The 10,855-nt window shown below is 45.1% G+C and overlaps 1 protein-coding gene across 1 annotated transcript in view; it reads left to right on the plus strand.

The window, feature by feature from the left end:
* The window catches only part of LOC146862629 (uncharacterized), a 123,191-nt gene extending 112,908 nt beyond the window's left edge, over positions 1–10,283 (plus strand). The window contains exon 6 of the mRNA XM_085643102.1: positions 8,385–10,283. Within this exon, the coding sequence (XP_085499228.1) occupies positions 8,385–8,398 (14 nt within the window). The 3' untranslated portion in view covers positions 8,399–10,283. The remainder of the gene's footprint in view (positions 1–8,384) is intronic.
* Positions 10,284–10,855: the final 572 nt, after the last annotated feature.

A 10,855-nucleotide genomic window follows, 5' to 3' on the forward strand; every position in this document is an offset into this window, starting at 1 on the left:
ATACCAAAATGCATTTTAACGGTTGCAAGCGGTCCAAATCTGTGAATCAGGCTGTTTGCAACTAGTAAAATGCATGACACATGCGACCCATAACTCGGAATTTCTTTGAGTTGATGCATGAACTTTAGACAGAACATGTCGCAAAGAGACTAGCTCTGCTTAATGTTTCCAGATTGGTCAGTTTAAAGTTCATATATCAATTCTGAGAAATTCCATGATGTATATTTGAACTTTATACATCTTCAAGCAAAAACACACAAGTGCCCGGCCCATCATTTTTCAATAACACTGCTGGTGCAGGGAATAATGGGCTGGTACTTCAAAAGTGCATGCATGTAAAATGAAAATACAAACAACTAATTTGCAAAAGTGGGCCAAGCCCCTTGGTTTTCCAAATGAAAGTGCTTGCATTTCAAAATATAAAGGTATTGCTTTCTTTGAATGTTTTTCCTGCCAGTGATGTTTGTTTTGCTGTGACACCTCAGCTCAATAGCAGCCTATGATGGGCCCAGAAAAGTTCAAGGTTTGAGCAGGGGAGCGGCCCACAGACAAGTAGAAAGTCCACAGCTGTAGCGTCTCTCTGAGTTAGAGAGTTGGTTAAGGAGGAACATTTCTCCAAGGAAGAGAAAGAAACTGGAAACCTTCAAGTTAGGAGCCCAACAAATGTATTTAATTGAAGTACTAATTTGCAAAGTAATAGTGCTGGCAGAAGGACATAGATTGTTCCTTGGTGGATTTTAGGTAGCCTGGTGTCTTTGAATATCTTGAAGGATCTTGTGGATGGTGGTCAAAGGCCTTCTGTCCCTCGTCTAATGTTTTCATGGTAGATAATTTAAAGACACACTGGAAAACAATGTGATATGTGCTTCTTCTCTGGATTCTCATGAATATCTATCCTCTTTGGCCAATACGGGCTCCAACACTACGATTAGAGACCTTCCTGAGGATCGGACAGTCTTTTTCAAGTAGGTTCTTCATCCTGCACATCACTAAATACCTTCCATCCAATATTTATCTTTTTCAGGACAAGCAGGACAGCATTCAACCCTACGATAACAACTCCCAAATATGCGTTAAGTAGATGTTGATCATTGCCTGCGGGGTGAGCTATAATACATTTTAGAAAAAGTATAGACCTGGATGTTAGGCGGTTTCCTAAACGTTAACAGCAGCAAATAGGATCTTATTCTGTTTGGGACCATTGAACGCTCCCAGTTAAACTCATTTCCCTATTAAAAACTTTTTTGGCCAATCTCTTATACTAAGAAGAACAATCTCAGATTCTGTCTCAAAATTGATATGATGTAAGAGGTGGTATGCACACCGTATTTCTCACAATATAGTCATGTATTAGTCCGTTTTTTTTAAAACAAACTTTACAACTTGCGTGCGGAACTTGGCTGTGCCTTGCCCTGAATGCACCGTAATATAGTACAATCATGTGGGGAGCGCGTAGTCCATGCTCCACTCCCAGACGCACTGCATGTTGAGGATACCAGATCCAACCAGTAATTCACCATTTAACCTTGTTCATCATTCATCCAATTTTGTCCGCAAAGTTTACCATACATTCTTCTTCTCCTATTAGCTAATCCACATGTGTATCATAATGCATTTGGGAAGCTTCTCATATTGACGTGTGACCATCCAGGCCTCCTCGGAAATACGATCCAAATACAAAAGGTAGTTCAGTGCAGCATTTCTTTATTCAAAACCCAATGCATTTTGGGCTTATTTCCAGCCCTTCGTCAGGGGTAACTGAAAGTCAACAGTTACAAAAATGATATCATTAATATTTTGTGCCTTTTATCAATTAAAATCACATAAATCTTAGTTTAGTCTTGCGCATGTAACATTTTGTGCTCAAACCAACACTTCCGATTAAATTAAATTAATTAAATTGCATGAATCTATCTAATGTTTGGTTCCCTTGCCCTACCACCTCAGGTTCCTCCCTTGCATAAACATAGTGAAACATCGAAATAAACCAAGTGTCATCACATATACCCTGTGGTATTGAGCTTTCTGTCACTCATACGACATTCCCTTCAACCAAAACTTGCGTCCGTCTGTTAAATGTCATTCTTTTCATATCTTAAATACACAAACTAATTCTCAACACTGCTCCCCACAAAATTGATATGAACCATTCTGGGCAAATCAGTCAAGTTGCGAGGAGCTGCTTTTTCCAGCTAATTAAACTTCAACTTATCCTTCTCTTATTTTGTGTCAGTCGCAAAGCTATGCGCAAAGGAGCTGCTTGACACTTCTGCCTTGACTTTTGTAATAGACTGCAGTTTTATTTAACTGCAGTTCTGTTGGACCTGGCCCTCTTTGCAGGGTTATCCGCAAACCTTTTGCCTTCCTTTTGTGTTTTTTTGGCCTTCTTTTTGTTGGCTTTAGTCCTAAAGTCCTAAAACTTTACTGCTGCTGAACAGTGCTAAAGAGCATATGCGCTCTCCCTAAAATGTAATGGCAAGTGGTTTCTTTATGTTTGTAATATTTGATTTAATAGTAAGTCCTTCAGTGCACTGTGTGTGCCCAGGGCCTCTAAATTAAATGCTACTAGTGGGCCTGCATCACTGATTGTGCCACCCACATGAGTAGCCTAACAAACATACTCAGGCCTGCCACTGCAGTGTCTTTGTGTGCAGTTGTAAGCTGCTCTCCATGCCACTGGAATCAAGCTATCCTGGCTGAAGAGGGCTGAAACCCCGAAACCGGTCCTAGGATGCTTGTTTCAAATCCAGGGAGGACCTGGCTTTGCAGTTCGAAATGGACTGTAACCATGAGGCACAGGGTCAAGACTGATTTGCATATGGCTGGGTTTAAACTGGAAGGGCACGGTGAGCAAAAAAACGATGGATTTAGGCCCAGATCTCTGTACTGGGGTGAATGTATGACATTGTTCTGCATTCTGTCCATCAACTTTTGTTTTGGCATTTGTCACCCCGAGTGGGGTGGGTATGCCCAGACTTGGGTCCCGTTCTCTCCATGCCACTGGAATCAAGCTATCCTGGCTAAAGTGGGGTGAAAACCCGAAACCGGTCTTAGGATGCTTGTTTCCAGTCCAGGGAGGACCTGACTTGGCAGTTCGGGCTGGACTGTACCCATGAGGCATAGGGTCAAGACTGATTTGCATATGGCTGGGTTTAAACTGGAATGGCATGGTGAGCAAAAAAACGATGGATGTAGGCCCAAAACTCTGTACTGGGGTGAATGTATAACATTGTCCTGCATTCTGTCCATCAATTGTTGTTTTTGCATTTGTCACCCCGAGTGGGAAGGGTACGCCTAGACGTGGGTCCCGTGCTCTCCATGCCACTGGAATCAAGCTATCCTGGCTGAAGAGGGGTGAAACCCCGAAACCGGTCCTAGGATGCTTGTTTCCAATCCAGGGAGGACCTGACTTTGCAGTTCGAAATGGACTGTAACCATGAGGCACAGGGTCAAGACTGATTTGCATATGGCTGGGTTTAAACTGGAACGGCACGGTGAGCAAAAAAACGATGGATTTAGGCCCAGATCTCTGTACTGGGGTGAATGTATGACATTGTTCTGCATTCTGTCTATCAACTGTTTTATTTGCATTTGTCACCCCGAGTGGGAAGGGTATGCCCAAACGTGGGTTCCGTGCTCTCCATGCCACTGGAATCAAGCTATCCTGGCTGAAGAGGGGTGAAACCCCGAAACCGGTGCAACGATGCTTGATTCCAGTCCAGGGAGGACCTGGCTTGGCAATTCGGCTGGACTGTACCCATGAGACACAGGGTCAAGACTGATTTGCATATGGCTGGGTTCAAACTGGAACGGCATGGTGAGCAAAAAAAATATGGATTTAGGCCCAGATCTCTGTACTGGGGTGAATGTGTGACAGTGTTCTGTATTTTGTCCATCAACTGTTGTTTTTGCATTTGCCACCCCGAGTGGGAAGGGTATGCCCAGACGCGGGTCCCGCGCTCTCCATGCCACTGGAATCAAGCTATCCTGGCTGAAGAGGGGTGAGACCCTGGAACCGGTCCTAGAATGCTTTTATTCCAGTCCAGGGAGGACCTGGCTTGGCAATTCGGGCTGGACTGTACCCATGAGGCACAGGGTCAAGACTGATTTGCATATGGCTGGGTTCAAACTGCAACAGCATGGTGAGCAAAAAAACTGATGGATTTAGGCCCAGATCTCTGTACTGGGGTGAATGTATGACAGTGTTCTGCATTCTGTCCATCAACTGTTGTTTTTGCATTTGTCACCCTGAGTGGGAAGGGTATGCCCAGACGCAGGTCCCTTGCTCTCCATTCCACTGGAATCAAGCTATCCTGGCTAAGGAGGGGTTAAACCCCGAAACCGCTCTAAGGATGCTTGTTTCCAGTCCAGGGAGGACCTGGCTTGGCAGTTCGAGCTGGACTGTACCCATGAGGCACAGGGTCAAGACTGATTTGCATATGGCTGGGTTCAAACTGGAACGGCATGGTGAGCAAAAAAACGATGGATTTAGGCCCAGATCTCTGTACTGGGGTGAATGTATGACATTGTTCTGCATTCTGTCCATCAACTGTTGTTTTTGCATTTGTCACCCCGAGTGGGAAGGGTATGCCCAGACGTGGGTCCCGTGCTCTCCTTGCCACTGGAATCAAGCTATCCTGGCTGAAGAGGAGTGAAACCCCGAAACCAGTCCTAGTATGCTTGTTTCCAGTCCAGGGAGGACCTAGCTTAGCAATTCGGGCTGGACTGTACCCATGAGGCACTGGGTCAAGACTGATTTGCATATGGCTGGGTTCAAACTGAAACGGCATGGTGAGCAAAAAAACGATGGATTTAGGCCCAGCTCTCTGTACTGGGGTGAATGTATGACATTGTTCTGCATTCTGTCCATCAACTGTTGTTTTTGCATTTGTCACCCCGAGTGGGAAGGGTATGCCCAGACGTGGGTCCCGTGCTCTCCTTGCCACTGGAATCAAGCTATCCTGGCTGAAGAGGAGTGAAACCCCGAAACCAGTCCTAGTATGCTTGTTTCCAGTCCAGGGAGGACCTAGCTTAGCAATTCGGGCTGGACTGTACCCATGAGGCACTGGGTCAAGACTGATTTGCATATGGCTGGGTTCAAACTGAAACGCATAGTGAGCAAAAAAACGATGGATTTAGCCCCAGATCTCTGTACTGGGGTGAATGTATGACATTGTTCTGCATTCTGTTTATCAACTGTTGTTTTTGCATTTGTCACCCCGAGTGGGAAGGGTATGCCCAAACGTTGGTCCTGTGCTCTCCATGCCACTGGAATCAAGATATCCTGGCTGAAAAGGGGTGAAACCCCAAAACCGGTCCTAGGATGCTTGTTTCCAGTCCAGGGAGGACCTGGCTTGGCAGGTCGGGCTGGACTGTACCCATGAAGCACAGGGTCAAGACTGATTTGCATATGGCTGTGTTCAAACTGGAACGGCATGGTGATCAAAAAATTGATGGATTTAGGCCCAGATCTCTGTACTGGGGTGAATGTATGACAGTGTTCTGTATTCTGTCCATCAACTGTTGTTTTTGCATTTGCCACCCCGAGTGGGAAGGGTATGCCCAGACGTGGGTCCCGCGCTCTCCATGCCACTGGAATCAAGCTATCCTGGCTGAAGAGGGGTGAGACCCTGGAACCGGTCCTAGAATGCTTTTATTCCAGTCCAGGGAGGACCTGGCTTGGCAATTCGGGCTGGACTGTACCCATGAGGCACAGGGTCAAGACTGATTTGCATATGGCTGGGTTCAAACTGCAACAGCATGGTGAGCAAAAAAATGGATGGATTTAGGCCCAGATCTCTGTACAGGGGTGAATGTATGACAGTGTTCTGCATTCTGTCCATCAACTGTTGTTTTTGCATTTGTCACCCTGAGTGGGAAGGGTATGCCCAGACGCAGGTCCCTTGCTCTCCATGCCACTGGAATCAAGCTATCCTGGCTAAGGAGGGGTTAAACCCCGAAACCGGTCTAAGGATGCTTGTTTCCAGCCCAGGGAGGACATGGTTTGGCAGTTCGGGCTGGACTGTACCCATGAGTCCATCAACTGTTGTTTTTGCACTGTGTGGCTCTGACACATCAGAGGCCGGAGATGTGAATGGAGTGGTAGCAGCAGCATGCATCAGCGCCAGGCCTCGTGGCATCAATGCCATGGAGATGGACTTTAGGGCTTTGAGGGACCCAGCTACCTCTCTCTGGTGTGCAGCCTTGGTAGCCTCCCTTTCTGCTGACGTTCACTCCCTGTCCTCCATGAGCCTCCGCATGAGTCCCAACTCCCAGGCGAGCTCGCTGGAGCCACTCTGACTGGACAGTCATTCTTGTCTCTGAGTCAGGATTCTGGCGATGTCAGCCGTGGTTCGTTGGAGGGCATGGAGTGGACTGTCGGTGTCCGTTAGGGACTGTGACTTGTCCCTGATGGGACTTAGACACCCACGTATGATGTCTAGTTTGACTGCCATGCGGTCGAACCCCATCTGCACCTGTTCAGCCAGCTTCTCCTGGCACCCCAACACACGGAGTTGGACGACCATGTCTGCATCGCGGGGGTCCTGGGAGGCAGCTGTGGCGGTGGGTGCTGCCTGCTGTGTGTACTGTGCAGGGGGTGGGTTCTCCTCGTATCAGCTGGGCTGCCCTACTCCTGGTAGTGGGCTGCAGAAGGCTCTCCACGAGTTGTTGGAGGGCATCTAAGTCAAAGGTGTGGTGGTCCTCTTCGTCATCAGAGAAGAGAGGTTGGGACTGCTCTGCAGGAGGTGTTGTTTCTCCCTCTGCAATGTGAAGGGGAGATGCATTTTAACATTGTGTTCACATGTATGTTGACGCATTGTACATGCTTACATTCAGACTGCATGACAGTGTACAATGTGACTGTTTGTGGGGAGCTGCCCATTTGATGCGGGACAGTGGACATTTCGACAACATCACAGATGTGTGTTTGTACTTGTACTTTGTCAACTCACATTTCCCTGCGATGCCATGTGTTATTGGCCAGTTTCTGCCCACAAGCGGCACCAGTTGTTTTCGCTGTTCTGTTGCGGGCGTGTTGCGGATTGTGCCACATCGTTGTCAATGTTGATGTGCTCTGCATGTGATGTGTGTGTGCTGCATTTTGGTGGAGTCGCCCCTGCAGCTCTGATTTTGCTGCCCCTTATCCCTTACATGCAGTGTGCCTCTGACTTCTGTGATTTCACAGTGCTGGTCCGCAGATGTGCTATGCTTACTTGTGCATGTGTGCCATTGTGCCCATCTCCCCCCGTCCCTCAGTCCCTTTTCGGTACTCACCCTGTTGCTGCTATGTCCAGTCATGTCGAGCAGTGTCCGGTCCCCCAACTCCTGCCACCGTCTCCTCACCTTCTCATCCAGCTCCTCCTGTGGCGCTGGGCTCCCACCTCCAGTCTGCATTGCTGCCTTTCAAGTGTTTGCGAGTTTCTGCTTGGTTTTGTGCTTGACATCATTCCAGCGCCTCTTGACCTCTTCCATTGTCCTCTTCAGCAGTCGACTGCATTCACCTTGTCCACGATGGTCTGCCATATTCCATTTTTAGTTCCCAGTGACACAGTGGAGGTGACAAACAGTAGTTGATGGTGTTCTACCACCTCTGTTATCAGGATCCTGTTTTCCTGAACTTTTTTCTTACTACTCTTCTTCTCCTTGACCTTTCCTGACCCCGAGGTCGCAGGCTTGTGGGGTTCTGGTTGTCATCTGCACTTGCTCCAGCTGACTCCATTGTGCTGCACTGTTGTTTGGCTTTTGTATGTGTTTTTTTCCCCCAACTTTTGTAGTGCATTTTCCCACTTGTCGCGTGGGGATTGCAGGACTGTGGCTGGTTTACGCTGATTTTTGTATTGCCATTTGCGTCATCGCAGCTTTTTTCGCATTGGTGTTTCGCATTTTTGCAGCGTTGCGTTGATTTTAACGCGTTCATTTGATGCGTTGTGGTGGGTCTGTCGCATGGTGCCACCGTGTTGAGAATACCACATTAACAAGGTGTTATTTTCCCTCGATAGACTGTGATGTGAAGATTTGCGTTAAGCTCCTTTTGCGGTAGTTATCACACGTTCTTGAGAATATCCCCCTCTGCCTTTTCTTTTCCCCATCTAGCTTTAATGTGCTTATACAGCATGCGTCAGCTCATTAAAACCGTAACTTTTGGCTTTGATGAATATAAAGTCAAATCAAGAAATGTTTAGCTTGTACTGCCAGAAATATTTTAATGTGATTCATAATTATGGATACATGAAGGTATTATTAAAATTTAAAGAATGCATTGTTTGATTTGATAGGTACAAGGTCGCTTTTTTCTTTTAACATGATGGGAATTTTTCACATGGTTGTAAAACGTGGAGCACCTTTTAACATTTAGATGTCTTTGTGAATTGTGTTTCCCACAGGTGAACGAAACTGAACTTGGGAGCTGCACAGACTCATCACGAGTGTCCACTGCCGCATTCAACAAGACTTATCTCTCCCAGAGCAAATGAACTCAGATTTTTTATCACACACAGAGGAGTCCAAGCAGTGACAGGTGGTAGTGTCAGTGAACAGAAAGGCACTGCCAATCTAACGTGGGACTGTGCTATTTATGAAACTACTGTCTTGAATTTTAAAAATGTTTGGCTTTATACAAGCCAAAGCCTGCGGATGATACATTATCACCACCCACGCCAAGTTGTATTCTCAAAAGGATTTGTAGTCATTTTAAGTTATTGGAGTAGAAAATTTCAAGTGCTTAAACATTCATGAAAAAAGATGCAAGGACTGTGATTTCATGCAGTATGCATGGCGCCGTTCTGTGCTTATTCAGCCTAATTGTTAAACCCCTTTAAAGTGCCAAGAGTGATTGCTTGGTTTGGCAGACCCATACATTGTGTACGATTTTCACAGACAAAGTGTTTGATAATTTTTGGCTTAGTGAAAAAGTATTTTTGTCTTTAATGATTTATTTAGAGTTTGCTTCATTTGGTTTAGAATATAAAACCGTTTTAGTAAATCGTCTTTAAGCTAAAAATCAGCTTATTGAGCAACAGTGATGGCGTCAGACGTTTGTGCATATTTTAACAGTGACATACACGCAGCTTCAAGCATCCCCGGCATCTAAGTGCATGGCACTAAACGCTAAGACAGATGTCCCTTCGAAGGGCAGGTTTTAGCTCAGTTCCTTCCAGATACAAAACGCTTGACTGAAATTAGGAGTAAACACAAACAAAAAGTCATCAGAGTTCAGCTGTTCTTTTGTATTGCGTTTCATAACTGAATGTAATGTTTTTGAATTTCCCCCCACCAACTTGTTTGTGCCACAGGATTGAAGAAGTACAATTAAGTGAGGACCATTTATTTTGTTACAAGTAACACGTGCTAGTGTCAGTGCTTTTAAATGGCAATGTGTCATAAAGCACTTTATAAAGAATGTCTCATTAATCAAGGATCACTGTTATTATTGTTGCAATTCTTCTTCATATTATTATTATTATTATTATCATCATCGTTATTTTATTTTTATTGTAGTTATTGTTGTTATTGTTACAAATATTAATACTATTAGTGCCACTACTACTACACTACACGCTGAATGGCTAACATTATTCATGGTATCATTATTATTACTTGCGTCCCTGTTGATGTTATTGTTTTTGCTCCTATGGGTAGAGCGCTCTGACTGCCTGAACAACATCAAAAGGGCAGCTGAATGACATGACAGATCCTTTGACTGACACCTCATGGCACAGCCGTGAGTGACCCTGAGTAAAATGAGAGAATACAATAACTCAGAGCGTTTAACCTTGTTAAAATCAACAAAAAGGCTTGAAAATTGTAACGTGGGTGGAGGGCAGATACAATTATCATATAACATGAAGACATATTTTTGTTGACTATTGTGTTTTATCATGGTATTGCTTATTATGCCTAAATGTTGCTAATCACTTAAGGATCCTGAATGTTATGTCTGTGTGGGAGACTATCATTGTTCCTGATTACTAGCAGAAATATCAGTATGCTACCGTCTCATTCTGCGGTGTCTCAGAGGAGCTGTTAGAGGGTGGATTATTGGTAGGGGTAAGTTTTCACTACCACTAGCAATAAGGCCAACAATGCAATATAAGGGCCAGGCAAGGTCTCAATAAATAATTCCCTTGCTCAACCCTCAGTAGTAGGCAATGAGCAGGCAGGCTTAACTTAGGAGACAGGTATGTAAAGCGTTTAAAAACACCAATGCATTAAATAAGTTAGACACAACACTCAGTAAAAATTCCACACCAATTTATAATAGGACATATTTTTATCCTTAAAATGACACTAAAACAAAAAAACTGAATAGAGGGATCCAGAGATATGTCATTTTTAATGATTAACCACTTTATAGTGCTTAAAAGCATATAGCGCGTAGGGTTTCATTGGGGCGTGGCTTACCACCCAAGGAAGATGGCGGCATCTTAGTGAGGCTCTGCAGCTGGCGCACATGATGAGAATTGTTTCAGCGTTCTCTTTGGGCAGTTTGGCTCCTCCGCATTACTTCACTGTGGTGAGGTAATGTGGCAACTTTCATTTATTCTTTTTCGCCCCGGGAGGCGCTTGCCGCTCCATATCAGCAGAACATCTCTCTCTCCTCAGAGATGCCCACCATTTTGTTTCAAAACGAAGGGATGTCAGAAGTGCTGACAGGAAACAGCACTTGTGTCTGGTAACTCCTCCAAACCTCTCACTTGTTCTAATGTCGAAAGGAGGTTCCCTGAAATCTCCACAAACGCTCTTGAAGTGACAGCATCTTCTTTTAGAAGCATGCAAGTGGGATACCTTTCTCTCTATGAGGAATGTGATTAATCTGCAATTATCTTCACCAATATGCTCAACTTGCTGATTTTAG

This window comes from Triturus cristatus, chromosome 2_2 (assembly GCF_964204655.1).
Source record: "Triturus cristatus chromosome 2_2, aTriCri1.1, whole genome shotgun sequence".
Lineage (NCBI taxonomy): Eukaryota > Metazoa > Chordata > Amphibia > Caudata > Salamandridae > Triturus > Triturus cristatus.